The 19,116-nt window shown below is 47.7% G+C and overlaps 1 protein-coding gene across 2 annotated transcripts in view; it reads right to left on the bottom strand.

Annotated features, from left to right (window-relative positions):
• Positions 1-19,116, bottom strand: part of TRIM50 (tripartite motif containing 50) — a 226,388-nt gene that overhangs the window by 148,938 nt on the left and 58,334 nt on the right. For both annotated transcript variants that reach the window (XM_030185755.1, XM_030185756.1), the window contains exon 2: positions 4,500-4,984. In XM_030185755.1, the coding sequence (XP_030041615.1) occupies positions 4,500-4,904 (405 nt within the window). In that variant the 5' untranslated portion in view covers positions 4,905-4,984. The remainder of the gene's footprint in view (positions 1-4,499; positions 4,985-19,116) is intronic.

Raw genomic sequence — 19,116 nt, 5'->3', positions numbered from 1 at the left:
CAATTTTGAATAGTTTTGTGTCAATTTGCAAATTTAATCACCTCACTTGTTCCAATTTCCAGATCATTTATTAATATGTTAAATAGCACCAGTCCCAGTACAGATCCCTGCGGCACTTTTTAATTTTCTCAACAGTCTCTCATGAAGAAATCTGTCAAACGTTTTCTGAAAATCTAGATACACTACATCAACTGGCTCACCTTTATTCACATGTTTGTTCATGCCTTCAAAGAAATGAAGCAAATTGGTGAGGCAATACTTCCCTTGGCTGAATCCATGCTGACTCTTAAATCATGTTTATATGTTCTGTAATTTTATTTTTTATTATAGTTTCTACTATTTTGCTCAGCATTGAAGTCAGGTTTACCGGTTTGTCATTTCCTGGGTCACCCCGCATACAGAGGTGTGGTAGCCGTGTTAGTCCACTTTTAAAGGTAATCATCAATAGAAATAAAACAGGGAAAAGAAAATAAGATGATACCTTTTTTATTGGGCATAACTTAATACATTTCTTGGGTCACCCCAGAAACCTTTTTAAAAATCAATGTCACATTGGCCATCCTTCAGCTTTCAAGTACTACAAATGATTTTAATGACAGGTTACAGATCACTAGCAGCAGATCAGCAATTTCATGTTTGAGTTCTTTCAGAACCCTGAGGCAGGGGCGTAGCCAGACAACAGATTTTGGGTGGGCCTAGGCAAGAAGTGGGTGGGCACCAATTGTTCTCCCCCCCTGCCCCACAACCACCAAAAAAATATCTCAGCTGGTGGGAAACTGCTACTTTCCACCTTGGCAGTCTGCAGCAGGCATACACTGAAAACTGAGCATGTGTAGGTGCCGGAATCGTGGAGAGTAGCGTTTTCATTACCATCAGGGGGAAGTCTTCAGCTGGCAGAGCGTGGGATCCCCACCAGATACCGCTAAACATGTGCTACTGTTGGGTGGGCCTGAGCCCTAAGTGGGTGGGCCCTGGCCCACCCAGGCCCACCTGTGGCTACGCCACTGCCCTGAGGTATATATCATTTGGTCCAGGTGGTTTATCACTCTTTAACATGTCGATTTGGCTGAGTATGTCTTCCAGGTTCACAGAGATTTCTTTCAGTTCCTCCTCATCATCACCCTTGAAAACCATTTCCGGTACATCTTCTTCTGTAAAGATCAAAGCAAAGAATTCATTCAATCTCACCGCTATGGCCTTGTCCTCCCTAAGTGCCTCTTTTGCTCTTTCATGATCCCATGGATTCCCTCACAGGCTTTCTGCTTCTGATGCACCTGAAAAAGGTGTTACTATGAGTTTTTGACTCCGCGGCAAGTTTTTCTTCATATTATTCTAGCCTTCTTTATCAGTGCTTGCATCTAGCTTGACAGTGCTTATGGTGCTGCTTATTTTCTTCAATTGGGTCATTTTCCCATTCTTTGAAGGATGCTCTTTTGGCTCTAATAGCCTCTTTCACTTCACTTTTCAACCCTGCTTGCTGTCGTTTGCTCTTCTTTCCACCTTTGTTAATATGTGGAATACATCTGGTCTGGGCTTTCACAATGATATTTTTAAACAACTCCCATGCCTGATTTAAAGTTCTAACAATTTCTTTTTAAGTACTTTCCTCATTTTGTTATAGCTGCCCTTTCGAAAATTAAATGCTGCTACAGTATATTTCCTTAGTGACTTCACTCCAGATATCAGCTCAAATATGATCATGTTATGATCACTGTTTCCCAGTGGATCCAACACCATTACCTCTTCTACCATGCCCTACATTCTACTAAGAGCTAGATAGCTCCCCCTCTTCTTGGACCAGTTGCTCCAAGAAACAGTCATTTATTACATCTAGGAATTTTACATCCTTAGTGCACCCTGATGTAACATTTATCCAGTCAATTTTGGGGTAATTGAAATTACTAATTATTATAATGTTGCCCATTTTGTCAGCTTTCCTAATTTCTGTAAACATTTCTTCATCCGTCTGTTCATTCTGTCCTGGTGGACGGTAGTACAGCCATACCAGTATACTCCTTCCCTTCACACATGGAATTTCTAGAATATACAAACTTTATTTAAGGGATTGGGTTGTATTTAGAGTTATGGATTATAGTTACATAAGTACATAAGTATTGCCACACTGGGAAGACCGAAGGTCCATCAAACCCAGAATCCTATCTCTAACAGTGGCCAATACAGGCTACAAGTACCTGGAAAGATCCCCAATCAGTACAATATATTTTCTGCTGCTTATCCTAGAAATAAGCAGTGCATTGTCCCCAAGTCCATTTTAATAATAGCTTATGGACTTTTCTTTTAGGAAGCTATCCAAACTTTTTAAAACCCTGCTAAGCTAACCACTTTTACTCTCTGGCAACGAATTCCAGAGTTTAATTACACGTTGAATGAAGAAATATTTTCTCTGATTCATTTTAAATTTACTACTGTGTAGCTTCATTGCGTGCCCCTAGTATTTTTGGAAAGAGTAAACAAGTGATTAATGTCTACCCGTTCCACTCCACTCATTATTTTATATACTTCTATCATACCTCCCTTCAGCCATCTTTTCTCCAAGCTGAAGAGCCCTAGCTGTTTCAGCCTTTCCTCATAGGGAAGTCATCCCATCCCCTTTATGTTTATGTTTTTCGTCGCCCTTTTCTGTACCTTTTCTAATTCCACTATATCTTTTTTATGATGAGGTGACCAGAATTGCACACAATATTTGAGGTGTGGTCACACCATGGAGCATTACAAAGGCATTATAATGTCCTCAATTTTGTTTTCCATTCCTAATAATACCTAACTTCTATTTGCTTTCTTAGCTGCCGCCACAAACTGAATAGAGGGTTTCAATGTATCATCAATGATGACGCCTAGATCCCTTTCCTGGTTGGTAACTCCTAATGTATAACCTTGCATTATGTAACTATAGTTTGGGTTCTTCTTTCCCACATGCATCACTTTGCACTTGCTCACATTAAACATCATCTGCCATTTGGATAGCCAGTCTTGTAAGGTCCTCTTGTAATCTTTCACAATCCTCTTGCGATTTAACAACTTTGAATAACTTTGTGTCATAGCAAATTTAATTACCTCACTAGTTACTCCCATCTGAAGATCATTTATTATGGTGAAAAGGCCATTACTAAAATTTGTAATGCCGTTTTGTACTTAATGATTAAACAAAAAAGAGATTTTCACCAAAAACTGGAGATGAGCTGGAAGCAGTCATGTGAAGGTGTTATTTTAGCGTGCTGAGTTTTAGCACCAAAAGGAAGACTGTGTATCAGATTTCCCATGAGTATTTCCCCAAAATATACTGACTACTGTAATTATTGTCTAAATACAGTGGTTTAAAAGAAGACAGTGTGACAGAAAGGATACAGTCGCATATTCTATGATTTCTGATCCTACCTATGAGTGCTCACTGGGTGCATATGTGTGTCTCTGTCTTTTTGTTTTTATCACTATAGCACTTATTTTCAAAAGAGAAAAACATCTTAAAAACGGCACAGAGCGGCAGATTGACTTTTTTTTTTTGCAGAAACGTCCAAGTTGCAATTTTTGAAACTGATATTTGAGACGTTTTTCTCTTCAATTTGTCTAAATCACAAGGGGGTGTGTTTTAGGTGGGATTTGGTGAGCCCAGAATGTGGATATTAACATCTAGGGCAGAATTTGGGATTTTTTATCTAGATCTGTTTCAATCATGACTAACTCCTAAAAACGACCTAATAGACCAGCTGACCACTGGAGGGATTAAGGATCACCGTCCCCCCCTTAATTCTCCAGTAGTCACTGACCCCCCTCCCACCCTCCTATATGACATGACAGTGACAGTACATACCAAGCTCTACGACAGCATCAGAAATCAAGGCCGTTCCTAATTCCTATTAAAGCACAAGCTGATCCAAGGAGTAGGATAGTGATCAGTTCAGTGTACTGTAGAAAAAGGGACCCAGGTCCATATCCCACTCTAACTGGTAGACTTGTAGTGGAAACTGTGAGCCCTCCAAACACCAGAAACTACTCAGTGTACCTATGTGTAGGACACACTTGCAGGCTTGAGGGCTATTGTGGTGGCATCCAGTTAGGTACAGTAGTTTGTTTTTAGTTCCTGGAGGGCTCACAATACAAAATAAGGGTGTTATGTGGGATTTGTACCTGGAATCTTTTATGTGAAGTCCACTGCAGTGCCCCCTAGACTACCCTGCTGCTCTGCTGGTATGTTTGTGTGGCCAGTTTACTAAGAATGCTGGCCCCAAGACATCCCAATGGTTTGTTTTTGTGCGTTTTTCTCTAGGATGGGTGTTTTTTTTAACTAGTACCTAAAGAAGGATGCACTGAGCAAAAAACATCTAGAAAATAGCAATTTTCAAAACAAAAAGACTGTTTCCGGTTCAAAAATTACCATGTTCAGGATGAGATTTCTAGACGTTTTCAGCAAAACATTTACAATTTGACTTGGACGCCATATCGAAAATGCCCTTCTGCGTGTATACTTGTGTTTTTCCTACCTTCATTCTGCCATAGACGCTGGCGACTGGCGTGATCTGGTGCTGCCGGTGGGTACCAATGATGCCGCACAGACCACAGATGACCTGGTGGTCCTTCTCGCAGTACAGGCTCAGGGGGTTGTGGTGGTCAGGACATGACTCCTGGTTGGGCTCAGAATCGCTCATAGTCTGCAGTGTCTCTATGATGCAGGCCAGAGACACGTTGGGAGGGGAGCTGCTGAAGTCCACCTCCTGCCGGCACACAGGGCACAAGAAAGGGTTCTCCAAGTCTCCTGAGAGTGACATCACACAGCTCTTACAGTAGGAATGTCCACACTTTAACATTAGGGGTTCTCTGAAGACGTCAAGGCAGATGGGACACCGGAGCTGGTCCTCTAGCACAGGGAAACTCATCTTACGGGCCATGCTAACTCTTCAGACATGTGGGTTCTCTCTGTACAGCTGTTTCACTCTACGTTCTGGATCCTAGACATACAGCAGCATCCCTGTGACAGGAAATAAAGGGTTAATACTTCAGCCACATGCGTCAGCACCCTACTGCCAATTCCACTAATATCCCCCCCCCCCTCCCGATGGAAATGTGTTTGTACACCTCAGTCCTGCCATGCAACACCCCTGTTATTTCAATAATATCGCTTCCACACAGAGCTCTGACATGCAAAATGTTTTAATTCTGCCTAGGGATACTCTATGTTCTCAGTGAGTGTTCTCATCATATGCTATGTCAAATAGCCCAGGCTTTCTCTGTGACACTTGACACATTCTCTTGTATTCATCCTGAGACCAAAGGACCTACTTTACCCACCTCCCAAACAGAAGAGACCAAATCAGAAAGAGTGTGCTAAATAAAGACAGTGCTAAGATCAGTTCTGAGTCAATCATATCCTGTCTTTGGTGGAGAGGACTTATGTAACCTCTCTATAGATGCATTTTAAATGGTCTTCCCTAAGCATCTAGATCAGGCTTGTCCACGTTCAGTCCTCAAGGACTGCAAGCAGACCAGGTTTTCAGGATATCCTCAATGAATATGCATGAAAGAGATCTGCACACAATGGATGTAGTGGGCATGGGAATCTCTCTCATGCATTTTCATTAGGAATATCCTGAAAACCTGGCCTGTGCCTTCTGTTATATTATGTTATGTTCTATCAAGTTTTCTATTTTGTCACAGCCTATACAGTTCAGGCCATCATCTAGATAGACTAAAGAGTTTTGTCAGATGGGGGAAAACAAAACCTACTCTCAATGTGTAATTAAACTCTGGAATTCATTGCCAGAGAATGTAGTAAAAGCAGTTAGTGGTGTTTAAAAAAGGTTTGGATAGCTTCCTAAAAGAAAAGTCTATAAGCCAGTATTAAAATGACTTGGGGAAAATCCACTTCTTATTTCTAGGATAAGCAGCATAATATGTTTTCTATTGCTTGGGGATCTTGCCAGGTACTTGTGACTTGGACTGGCCACTGTTGTAAAAAGGATGCTGGGCTTGATGGACCTTCAGTCTGTCCAAGCAAATGGCTGAGAAAATAAAGGCTAAAGAGTTGGCGTTCATGAAACACAGAAAAACTCAAGAGGAACACAGAGAGGAATACCGGATGAAACTGAAAGAAGCCAAGAGAGAGATACGTCTGGCGAAAGCGCAAGCGGAAGAACAAATGGCTAGAAATGTAAGGAGGGGTGACAAAAATTTCTTCAGGTATATTAGTGAAAGGAGGAAGACTAAAAATGGAATTGTGAGACTGAAAGATGCTACGAACCACTATGTGGAAAATGATGAAGAAAAAGCAAATCTGCTAAACAAATACTTCTGTTTTCACAGAAAAAAATCCTGGAGAAGAGCCAAAACTGACTGGCAAAAGTACATATGAGAATGGAGTGGATATAGCACCATTCACGGAAGAGTGTGTTTATGAACAACTTGAAAATCTAAAGGTGGACAAAGCCATGGGACCAGACGGGATCCATCCCAGGATATTGAGGAAGCTCAGAGAGGTTCTGGCAGATCCTTTTATGTTTCAATCATTTTTTATTAAGTGAACATTATCAGCTGTAACATTTCACATTACATAAGCAAGTTCCATAACAGCAATTGGCATATCTTCACATTTTGTATTTTTATTGATATTAGTATTTCCCCCCCTAAACTACTCCCCCTCCCCTCCCTGTTCCCTACCCCCCTTCCCTCCCCAAAGCCTCCCCCCCCTTTTTTCCCTTATATATACAATAACAAGCTGAGGTTACCGGAGCAGCAGCAACGGGGATTATAGGTTCAATATCTGGCTCCGGACCATTGGGGTCAAGGTTTCTGGCAGATCCTCTTAAAGATTTGTTTAATAAATCCTTGGAGACGGGGGAGGTTCCATGGGATTGGAGAAGAGTGGATGTGGTCCCTCTTCACAAAAGTAGTGACAGAGAAGAAGCTGGAAACTACAGGCCGGTAAGCCTCACTTCAGTTATTGGAAAAGTAATGGAAGTGATGCAGAAAGAAAGGATAGTGAATTTCCTGGAATCCAATAAGTTGCAAGATCCGAGACAACATGGTTTTACCAAAGGTAAATCGTGCCAAATGAATCTCATTTAATTCTTTGCCTGGGTGACCAGAGAATTGAATCAAGGATGTGCGATAGATGTAATCTACTTAGATTTCAGCAAAGCCTTTGAAACGGTTCCTCACAGGAACTTGACAGGCTGAAGATAGGACCCAACTTGGTGAACTGGATTAGGAACTGGTTGACGGACAGATGCCAGAGGTTGGTGGTTAATGGAATTCACTCAGAGGAGGGAAAGCTGAGTAGTGGAATGCCTCAAGGATTGGTGCTGGGGTCGATTCTGTTCAATATATTTGAGAGTGACATTGTCGAAGGGTTAGAAAGTAAAGTTTGCCTTTTTGTGGATGATACAAAGATTTATAACAGAGTGAACACCCCAGAGGGAGTGGGAAAACATGAAAAAGGATCTGCAGAAGCTAGAAGAATGGTCTAATGTTTGGCAATTAAAATTCAATGCAAAGAAATGCAAAGTGATGCGCTTAGGGAGTAGAAATCCACGGGAGACATCAATCCCAATCCAGGTCCCTCCCACCTGTCCTCCTATCCATGCAAACGATTCCGGGATGTCTCCAATCTCATCTCTATTCCCCTCCTCCTCCCTCCCCTTCTCGTGTGCCCTGTGGAATGCCCGATCGGTCTGTAACAAACTTCCCTTCACCCACGACCTCTTCATCTCTCGCTCCCTTCAACTGCTCACCCTAACTGAAACCTGGCTCTCCCCTGATGACTCTGCCTCAGTCGCGGCCCTATGCCATGGAGGTTATCTCTTCTCCCACACTCCCCGCCCAGTTGGCCGCGGTGGAGGTGTCAGGTTACTACTCTCGCCCTCCTGTAGTTTCCAACCCCTCCTCCTACCGCAATCTCACTGCTTCTCATCCTTTGAAGCCCACGCCATCCGTCTATTCTACCCATTGCCACTCAGAGTGGCAGTCATTTACCGCCTCCCTGATAAATCTCTCTCTTCCTTCCTCACTGACTTCGATGCCTGGCTTTCTGTTTTTCTTGATCCCTCATCTCCGTCCCTCATTCTCGGAGACTTTAACATACACGCTGATGACCCATTCGACTCTAACGCTTCTCAGTTCCTCACTCTAACATCCTCCTTCAACCTCCAGCTGTGCTCCACCACCCCTACTCACCAAAATGGCCATTGTCTCGACCTCGTCCTCTCCTCTTCCGGCTCACCCTCCAATTTCCACGCCTCTGCTCTTCCTCTCTCTGATCATCACCTGATCACCTTCACACTTCTTCACCCCCCCTCAGCCCCGCCCAACATTAACCACTACTTCCAGGAATCTCCAGGCTATTGACCCTCCCACCTTATCCTCTAGTATTTCTAATCTCCTCCCCTCCATCATGTCCTCCGAGTCTGTCGACAAGGCTGTTTCCGCTTACAATGCCACTCTCTCCTCTGCTCTGGACACCCTCGCACCATCCATCTCCCGTCCCACAAGGTGTACTAATCCCCAGCCTTGGCTGACCCCTTGCATCCATCACCTTCGCTTCTGCGCCTGATCCACTGAACGCCTCTGGAGGAAATCTTGCACCTACTCAGATTTCCTTTATTACAAATTCATGCTATCCTCCTTCCAGTCCTCCCTATTCTTGCCAAACAGGACTACTACACCCAATTGACCAATTCCCTCAGCTCCAACCCTCGTCGTCTCTTTGCCACCCTCAACTCCCTCCTCAAAGTGCCCTCCGCTCCCACCCCCCTCACTCTCTCCTCAATCACTGGCTGACTACTTCCGTGACAAGGTGCAAAAGATCAACCTTGAGTTCACTACCAAGCCACCTCCCCCCCTTCACCCCTCAACCCTCTCCCTCAACCAACCAACCCTGGCCTCTTTCTCCTCCTTCCCTGAGATCACCGAGGAGGAAACCGCCCGTCTTCTTTCCTCCTCGAAATGCACCACTTGTTCCTCTGACCCCATCCCCACCAACTTACTTAACACCATCTCTCATACTGTCACCCCCTCCATCTGTCATATCCTCAACCTCTCTCTCTCCACTGCAACTGTCCCTGACACCTTCAAGCACGCCATAGTCACACCTCTCCTCAAAAAACCATCACTTGACCCTACCTGTCCCTCCAACTACCGCCCCATCTCCCTCCTACTCTTCCTCTCCAAAATACTTGAGCGCGCCGTTCACAGCCGCTGCCTTGATTTTCTCTCCTCTCAGGCAATCCTCGATCCGCTTCAGTCCGGTTTTCGCCCTCTACACTCGACAGAAACAGCACTCTCTAAAGTCTGTAATGACCTGTTCCTTGCCAAATCCAGAGGCCACTACTCCATCCTCATCCTCCTCGATCTCTCCGCTGCTTTTGACACTGTCAATCATGATTTACTTCTTGCAACACTGTCCTCATTTGGGTTTCAGGGCTCTGTCCTCTCCTGGTTCTCCTCCTATCTCTCCCACCGAACCTTCAGAGTACACTCTCATGGATCTTTCTCCATCCCCATCCCGCTCTCTGTTGGAGTTCCCCAGGGATCTGTCCTTGGACCTCTTCTTTGTTCAATCTACACCTCTTCCCTGGGCTCACTGATCTCATCTCATGGTTTCCAGTATCATCTTTACGCTGACGACACCCAGCTGTATCACTGCGGAAACCCAGGCCAAGGTATCGGCCTGCTTATCCGACATTGCTGCATGGATTTCCAACCGCCACCTGAAACTGAACATGGCCAAGACCGAGCTTATCGTCTTTCCACCTAAACCTACTTTTCCTCTTCCTCCGCTCTCGATCTCAGTTGATAACACCCTCATCCTCCCCGTCTCATCCGCCCGCAACCTCGGAGTCATCTTCGACTCCTCCCTCTCCTTCTCTGCGCATATCCAACAGACAGCCAAGACCTGTCGCTTCTTCCTTTTCAACATCAGCAAAATTCACCCTTTCCTCTCTGAGCACACCACCCGAACTCTCATCCACGCTCTCATTACCTCTCGCCTTGACTACTGCAACCTACTCCTCACTGGCCTCCCACTTAACCATCTATCCCCCCTTCAATCCATTCAGAACTCTGCTGCATGTCTTATATTCCACCTGAACCGATATACTCACTGGCTTCCGATCAGATACCTCATACAGTTCAAGCTTCTCCTTCTTACCTACAAATGCACTCAGTCTTCAGCCCCTCATTACCTCTCTACCCTCATCTCCCCTTACGTTCCCACCCGAAACCTCCGCTCACAGGACAAATCCCTCCTCTCAGTACCCTTCTCCACCACCGCCAACTCCAGGCTCCACCCATTCTGCCTCGCCTCACCCTACGCTTGGAATAAACTTCCCGAGCCCTTACGCCAAGCCCCCTCCCTACCCATCTTCAAATCCTTACTCAAAGCCCACCTCCTCAATGTTGCTTTCGGCACCTAACCTTTATACCTTTCAGGAAATCTAGACTGCCCCAATCTGATGACCCCTACTTGACTGTTTGTACATTTGTCCTTTAGATTGTAAGTTCTTTGAGCAGGGACTGTCCTTTTATGTTAAACTGTACAGCACTGCGTAACCCTAGTAGCGCTTTAGAAATGTCAAATAGTAGTAGTATGTGTTAAGCGGTGAGAGTCTGATATGCACAGACAGGGAGAAGGATCTTGGGGTGATAGTATCTGAGGATCTGAAGGTGATGAAACAATGTGACAAGGTGGTGGCGATATCCAGAATGATGCTAGGCTGTATATAGAGAGGGGTAACCAGCAGGAGGTGTTGATGCCCCTCTACAAGTCTGTTACGTCCCTCACCTGGTGCCAGGCCTGCGCGGCTGATTCGCCGGCGAGCCGTGGCCCAGCGAAGATAATCGGCCATCTTGGTGTTGGTTAGCTTCAGGAAGGAAGGAGGGTCTGTTTCTGTTTCCTATTTCTGGCAACCGTCATCTGGATTGGATCAATGGCCGTATTGGATCTTGGATAGATCAGGTACTGGGAAGCCATCTTGGAGTAACGAGGTCAGGAAGGAAGCCCATATTTGGACGTAGGCACCTGTGCTGATGGGGGCAGCCATCTTGAATCAGCTGCACATGCTTGAGCCTAATTCCTCCACTACTTAAGGTCCTGCCTTCAGTCCTTCGTTGCTTCGGCCTCAATTGTCTGAGAGGTCCATGCCGGAATTCTGTTCACTGGCTTTCCTCATTTCCTGTATTCCTGTGTACCAGACCTCGGCTTATTTTCCTGACCACGATTGTTTGCTGCCTGCCTAGACCTTGGACTGGTTTGACTATTCTTTGCCCTACGGATTACTTGGCTATTGGACTGTGTCTGCTTGCCCGTCAGCCTGGTCAGTGGCTGTGCAACCCCGCCGGTTCCAGAAGTCCTGGTGGCCACCTGCAGCTGGGAGCTCAACTCTCGGTGAACGGTGGTCGCTTCCCAGGTGAAGCTAGGGGTTGTCTAGCTGCCTGACCGAGTGTGGCGTCACTCCATCTCTGTCGTGCTCAGTCGGGGCACAGGGGCTCACTACTACCGGGTCATAACAAAGTCGTTGGTGAGGCCCCACTTGGAGTACTGTGTTCAGTTTTGGAGTCTGTACCTTGCCTACGGCAATTGACTCCCCAGAGGAAGCTACAGACCTACCTCAAGAGACCAAGACTTCCACTTCCAGTCCTGACCCACCACATCCGCGTTGGTTGACTGACATCCAACTGAAGGATGATGCTTACACCATTCTGGTCCAGATAGCTGACAGCCAAACACTCCAGTCCAAGTTGCTGGTGCCTAGTGACGTCTCCTTCATCAGTGACACCCTGTTTTACTGTCTTCGCAAGTCTGTGCCACTTCCCTTCAGTAAGTGTTCTTCCATTTCGGTAGAAGTACCTGGACTAGGTGCCAGGCCACTAGTGGGAAAGTGCAGTCTTCCTTTGACGGTGGGACAGAAGTTGTTCACCCATCACTTCTCTGTTGTCAAAGGCCTACAACAGCCCTTATGTCTGGGCTCCGATTGCCTTGTGCGACTGGGAGTTTATGTGGACTTGGTGAATCTTGTCCTGTGGAGCAGACTGGATGGCAGCCCAGTGGAATCTGAGTCAACGCCTGTTAGTTTACAATCTGGACAGACCATACCCCAGGTCTGTGAAGTAGTCTGTGATAAAGAGGTGACCATCCCGGCAAGAGTGAGGGACTTTTCCATCCAGCTCCGCCTTGCACAGGGACAGCGTCTGTTGGATAAAGTGGTGTTCTTCATCCCTCACTCTTACTTTCGTGACCTAGGGTTGTCCACCGGTGTTCTGCCATGTTTGGAGGTAACGGATGCACCTTTTTACGTGTTGGTCACCAATCCGCATTCAGAGGAAGTTGTGGTGTCTAAAGGAGACCCTTTTGGATTTTTGGTGGGAGCGTCTTTTCCTGATGTCGAGGTAAGTTTGCCTATTATGGGCAGGTTGCCCTCCATTTGGAACACCTGCCGGGGGGGGGGGGGGGAGACAACTGAATGTCTGTTTACCTCTCCCAGAGGCCTCATATCTGTGGAGTTCATCTGGCCATATGATGCAACGGATTCACAGGTGCAGTTGGAAGACGACTTCTTGATTTTGTCCAGATGGATGCTGTAACCAGGTCCCCCTTCCAGGTGGGAGCCGGGGTTGACCCTGCTTAGCTTTCACTGGCTTCCGTCTGCTTTCCTAGCCAGCCACCGCACTTTCACTTGCTCTCCCTCTCCACCTTGCCAGCTGCTGAGAAAATCAGTCCCACTCCAGCAGAAAGAGCAATCCAAGTTCTTTATTGTTACAGATGTCAGCCTTGTCTAAACACCTCCAATTATCAGCAAACTTTAATCCATTTTCAATTACAGGCTTTGTTTAAATTCTCTCTCCCCAAACCTCCAGCCACACTATCTTCACCGCAGATAGTTTTGGAGATTTAGCTGGAACCACCTCCTCTCTCACCTCTTACAGTTTTAAGTTCCCCCAAAATGCACATGCCTTTCTGTCTTAAAGCCCTTCCCCCCCTTTCACAGCACTACCTCTTGGGAACAGCCAATATGGTAGCAAGTTGTGCTTTCCAGTTGCTCCCCCACTGCTTTGCTCCCAGCTTCCCCCAACTCCACAACCGGGGCAATGCTGAGGCCACAAAAGCTCTCACCCTGTCTGCACGGGTTAGAGCCAAACCACCCACCTCCATACATTCCCCCTTACCTTCTCCTTCTACCTCTGCTTTATTCCACTCCATCTCCTCCTCCTCCCCAAGCTCCACCAGCTGTTCCCCATCTCCAGGATCAGACCTCATCTCCCAATCAGTCATTCCACCCTCCCCCTCCTGAGAGTTCAGCTGACCCTGCACTGGCTTCTGGGGAGTGTAGTTTTTCTCCTGCATTACAGCTTTCCCTGGCAGTTTGATCCCTAGAGGGCGCCCTGCTCTCCTAGCTGGGCTGAATGACCGGGGATGATGCCGGCTGAAAGAACCACTATCCCCTCTCCCTCGTACCAGCCCTCCAGAGTGCTCACACACCCCCCGGCTCAAACGATTGCCAGTCTTCTCCAGTCCTGTACTGGCAATTCGAGAAAGAACATCCGCGTTTGTCAGAAATTTGCCTGATCTATGCTCCACCTTGAATTGATAGGGCTGTAAAGCCAGATACCACCTTGTGAGACGACCATTACTATTTTTCATCTGGCCTAACCACCTCAAAGGCGCATGATCAGTAACCAGAGTAAATTTACGCCCATCTAAATAGTAATGGCACATCTGCACTGCCCATTTTATCGCTAAACATTCTCTCTCTATGGTCGAGTACCGGACCTCATGGGGGAGCAGTTTCCGGCTCAGATACATCAGGGGATGTTCCTGTCCCTCGTGTACCTGAGACAACACAGCCCCCAAACCTACCCCCGAGGCATCAGCTTGCAGTACAAAGGGCTTATCAAAATCCACGGCTCTCAGCAGGGGTTCCTGACACAGGGCCAATCTCAATTCATTGAACACCCGAAGCCCTCCCTCCTCCCATCGTAGACTGTTGGGGGACCCCTTCTGAAGTTTATTAGTGAGGGGTGTAGCAATGGAGGCAAAGTGGGGTATGAACCTCCTATAGTACCCCACTAGGCCCAAAAAGCTCCTTAACTGTTTCTTATTTTTGGGGCAGGGAAAGTCTCGGATACTCGCTACCTTATCCCAGAGCGGAGTTATCTGACCATTCCCCACCCGGTATCCCAGATATTTAACCTTCTCCTGCCCAAAGCAACACTTTTGAGGGTTCAAAGTCAAACCTGCTTGACGGAAAGCCTCTAATACCGCCCTCACTCTTATCATATGAGAGGGCCAATCCTCACTCTGAATGATAACATCGTCCAGGTAAGCCGCCGCATATTGCTGATGTGGTCTTAAAACCTGATCTAACAACCGCTGGCAGGAAGCTGCTGCGGAATTAAGACCAAACGGCATGCGTTTAAATTGATAGAGCCCCATGGGTGTAGAAAAGGCTGTCTTAGGCTTGGCCTCCTGAGTCAGAGGGATCTGCCAATACCCTTTGGTCAAGTCCAGGGTGGACAGATATCGGGCAGTACCCAACCGATCCAATAGTTCATCGATACGTGGCATCGGATAGGCATCAGAATCTGACAGCGCATTAACTTGTCTAAAGTCGATGCAAAACCGCCACGTACCATCGGACTTGGGCACTAACACCACAGGACTCGACCATGGACTGACAGATTCCTCCATGACCCCAAAATCCAGCATCTCCTGTACCTGTTGGACCACCTCTTGTTTCTTTGGGGGTGAGAGACGGTAAGGTCTCTGTCTGACCACCCGGCCCGGCTCCGAGATGATATCATGCATGATAAGGTGGGTTTCCCCTGGGCAAGGAGTCAGGACATCCCGAAACTCCTCCACATGTGCCTGAACCTCTTTCTGCTGACTCCCTGGCAATGTAGTCGCAATCTGCGGTTCTCCTGCCTTAAATATCTCCGTGATCTGTGGTCCTAATTCTTCCTCAGCTTCTATCCTAGACTGACCAAATAGTCCCCTTCTCTCCTGCCAAGGTTTAAGCACATTAATATGATAGGTCTGCCCCCGGCCTTGCTCATTCCTTACTAAGTAGGTGACTGGACCTAACTTCTTTTCTATGACAGCAGGACCCCTCCAGCGTCCCGTGAACTTATGAGGTGAGTCTGAAACCATGATCAAGACTTTGTCCCCCACCTCCAATGCCCTCTCCTCCCCTTTCCGGTCATAATAGGCTTTCTGATAATCCTGACTCCTCTCCCAGTGTTGCTGAGCCCCGCGGCTCAATTTATGCAACCGTTCCTTCAGCTTCACTAGATAGTTCACTACATCCCGATCCTCCTCTTCCGGAGGAACCCACTGCTCCCTTAACACATCCAACACTCCCCGGGGTGATCTCCCATACATCAATTCAAATGGTGATACGCCCAAAGAGGCCTGAACATTCTCCCTACACACATACAAAACAAATGGTAACAATAGATCCCATTCCTCACGGGAGGAACCCAACCCTTTCCTCAACAACATTTTCAAGGTTTTATTGAATCTCTCCACCAGGCCATTAGTCTGAGGATGGTAAGCTGCGGTCCGAATATGCTGTATCCCGAAAGCCTCCCACACCTGGGCCAGGGTTCGTGACATGAAATTGGTCCCCCGGTCGGTAATCATTTCCCTAGGAAACCCCACCTCACAAAAGATCCGAATTAGCTGGGCCGCAATAACTTTCGCTGAGGTGGTACGAAGCGGCACGGCCCAGGGATACCTTGTGGCCATATCCATGATCACTAGAATATAGGAATACCCCCTTCGGGACTTATCAATGGGCCCGATCATATCCATTGCCATACGGGTAATAGGAGTCCCTATACGGGGAAGGGGTCGTAGGGGCACTCTGTTCGGTGTTTGCTCTGATACCCTCTGACACTGACTACAGGAGCTGCAAAATTGTTCCACCTCTTTATACACCCCGGGCCAGTAAAATCTGTTTAATACCTGCCGGAGAGTATTCTGAGCCCCCTTGTGACCCCCTAGGATATGATCATGAGATACCCGTAACACCAGGTCCCTAAACCCCCTCGGTACTACTAACTGTTTCTGAGGTTCCTTCCCCTCTGCTAAACAGGACAGCCGATATAGCAACCCCTTGTCACTAACAAACCGAGGGAAGCTGGTTTCTCCCTCTTGATCTACCCGCTCCCACGCATACTGCAATGTCTGGTCATCTTTTTGCTCTTTGGAAAAATCAGGGAATCTCTCTAACACCTGTTCCGTATCCCCTGGGAACCTCCCCTGATGAAGGAGCTCTTGACAATGCTGCCGCCTTTGCTCCTGACCTCGTTTCTTTTGCTGAGAGCCTTTCCTGGTCTTCCCCGGCCGCCCCATAACCTCTCCCTGGAATGGAAATACTTGTGCCAGGGACAGTTCCTGCTCCTTCTCCTGCCTCTCCTGGGCCCGGGTAGATACCAAGGCTTGCTTACCACCAAGGCAGTATGTGAATGGAGCCCAATCCCGTCCTAAAATGAGATCCTGAGGTAGCCTAGGAAGTACAGCCACCCACACCCACTGAAGGCCCTCCTGGTCCTGTATGTCTACTAGCCGGACCGGATACCTTGAGGAGGCCCCGTGTATGCACTGAATAGCCACGGACCGGTCTCTCTTCCTACCCTGCTGACCCCCTTTCCGGGCAATCTGCCCCCACAACTTCTGGGAGCACATTGTCTGGTCCGCTCCTGAGTCTAAAAGTCCTTCCACCGGGACCCCTCCTATCTTAACCCTATGCGTAAACTGGGGTTCCTTAGAGGGGGTTACCTGAGATATGAGCCCCAACTTGGCCCTACAATCCCTCCTCACATGTCCCGACTTCCCACATCGGTAGCACATTCTATCATCCTCCTTAGGACCGTCCTCCCTCCACCCAGATCCTTTGAACATTTTACCCCGACCACCCCGCCAGACCCCCTCTCCCCCCCCTGAGTATTGTGACTCCAGGAAGTATTCAAAGCCTTTGATAGCTTCTTCCAGAGTCTCACATCCCTTCCTGATCAAATTAACCCTGATACTGTCCGGTAGAGCCTCTAAAAACTGCTCCAGCACCAGATCCTGCATCAACTGAGTCACTGCCCTCTTATCAGGTTCTAGCCATTTGGTAGCCAAGTCCATCAGCTTCTGAGCCAAGGCCTTCGGAGTCTCCCCCTCCCTCCACCTCCAACTCCGAAAGCGCCTGCGATAAGTTTGTCTGCTTACCCCATACCGGTCCAAAATAGCCGTTTTCAGCTTCTGATAATCCACCACGTCCCCTGGCAACAGGCTCCGAAAAGCTGCCAGGGCTTCCCCCGACAGGGCAGGAGCCAGTCTAATGGTCCATTGCTCTTGAGGCCAGGCAGCCGCCAATGCTACCCTCTCAAAAGTCCCCAGATAATCCTCAATGTCGTCCTGCTCTGTTAATTTGCCCCAAGGCAACCAATTAACTCGTCCAGGCTCCATGCTTCCAGGCACAGCTCCAGTAGCTGTAGACTCCAACGAAGTACTCTCCTTCCTCGGTAGGGGTACTGCCCGTAACAATTACTGCACCACCTCCAGCACCGGTTGTATCTGTGCTCGAGAAGCAGCCAAGGAATCCTCTAGAAGTCTCTGAGCCATTTCCTGCTGCTTTTGGAACTGGTGGGCCATAAAAGACAGCAGCTCCTTCGACTCCATGTCGTCTTAGCCACTGGTACCTGTGAGAAAGGGAAAGACAAAGAACACTCTCCAAGTGCGGTATTACCACCACTCTGGCCCTCTATATCCCCCTCCTCCTGGTTACCCGAGTCCCGTATATGCTTACCAGAACTCGGAGTAATGCACGCTTCTTTACCCGGCGGGTTGTTCAGAGGATCCCACCACTGCCACCACTTTGTAACCAGGTCCCCCTTCCAGGTGGGAGCCGGGGTTGACCCTGCTTAGCTTTCACTGGCTTCCGTCTGCTTTCCTAGCCAGCCACCGCACTTTCACTTGCTCTCCCTCTCCACCTTGCCAGCTGCTGAGAAAATCAGTCCCACTCCAGCAGAAAGAGCAATCCAAGTTCTTTATTGTTACAGATGTCAGCCTTGTCTAAACACCTCCAATTATCAGCAAACTTTAATCCATTTTCAATTACAGGCTTTGTTTAAATTCTCTCTCCCCAAACCTCCAGCCACACTATCTTCACCGCAGATAGTTTTGGAGATTTAGCTGGAACCACCTCCTCTCTCACTTCTTACAGTTTTAAGTTCCCCCAAAATGCACATGCCTTTCTGTCTTAAAGCCCTTCCCCCCCTTTCACAGCACTACCTCTTGGGAACAGCCAATATGGTAGCAAGTTGTGCTTTCCAGTTGCTCCCCCACTGCTTTGCTCCCAGCTTCCCCCAACTCCACAACCGGGGCAATGCTGAGGCCACAAAAGCTCTCACCCTGTCTGCACGGGTTAGAGCCAAACCACCCACCTCCATACATTCCCCCTTACCTTCTCCTTCTACCTCTGCTTTATTCCACTCCATCTCCTCCTCCTCCCCAAGCTCCACCAGCTGTTCCCCATCTCCAGGATCAGACCTCATCTCCCAATCAGTCATTCCACCCTCCCCCTCCTGAGAGTTCAGCTGACCCTGCACTGGCTTCTGGGGAGTGTAGTTTTTCTCCTGCATTACAGCTTTCCCTGGCAGTTTGATCCCTAGAGGGCGCCCTGCTCTCCTAGCTGGGCTGAATGACCGGGGATGATGCCGGCTGAAAGAACCACTATCCCCTCTCCCTCGTACCAGCCCTCCAGAGTGCTCACAATGCCTTTACCCCAGAAGTCCAGACTGGTGAATTCTGTTGAAACTTCATCTTTGCAAGAGGAGATAGAGGAGCAAGTGTAAATTCCATCCAACCAGCCTTGCTCCGAGTTTGATGCTATGGTGAAAGAGCAAGTTGAACAGGCTGATGCTTGTACTACTGACACAGAGAAGATGCAGTTGACTGAGTTGCTGTACAAATACAAGGAACTTTTTGCTGTAGACTCGTATGACTGTGGCCTTACAGACCTGCATGTCACCAGAGTGCCTACAGACCCAAATAGTAAGCCTGTCTTTGTGCGCCAGTACAAGATCCCATTAGCTTCCTACGAATCTGTGCAAGAGATTCTCAAC

This window comes from Microcaecilia unicolor, chromosome 13, assembly GCF_901765095.1.
Source record: "Microcaecilia unicolor chromosome 13, aMicUni1.1, whole genome shotgun sequence".
Taxonomy (NCBI): Eukaryota; Metazoa; Chordata; class Amphibia; order Gymnophiona; family Siphonopidae; genus Microcaecilia; species Microcaecilia unicolor.
The sequence above is the reverse complement of the archived record's forward strand: the minus strand, read 5'-3'. Positions and strand labels throughout refer to the sequence as shown.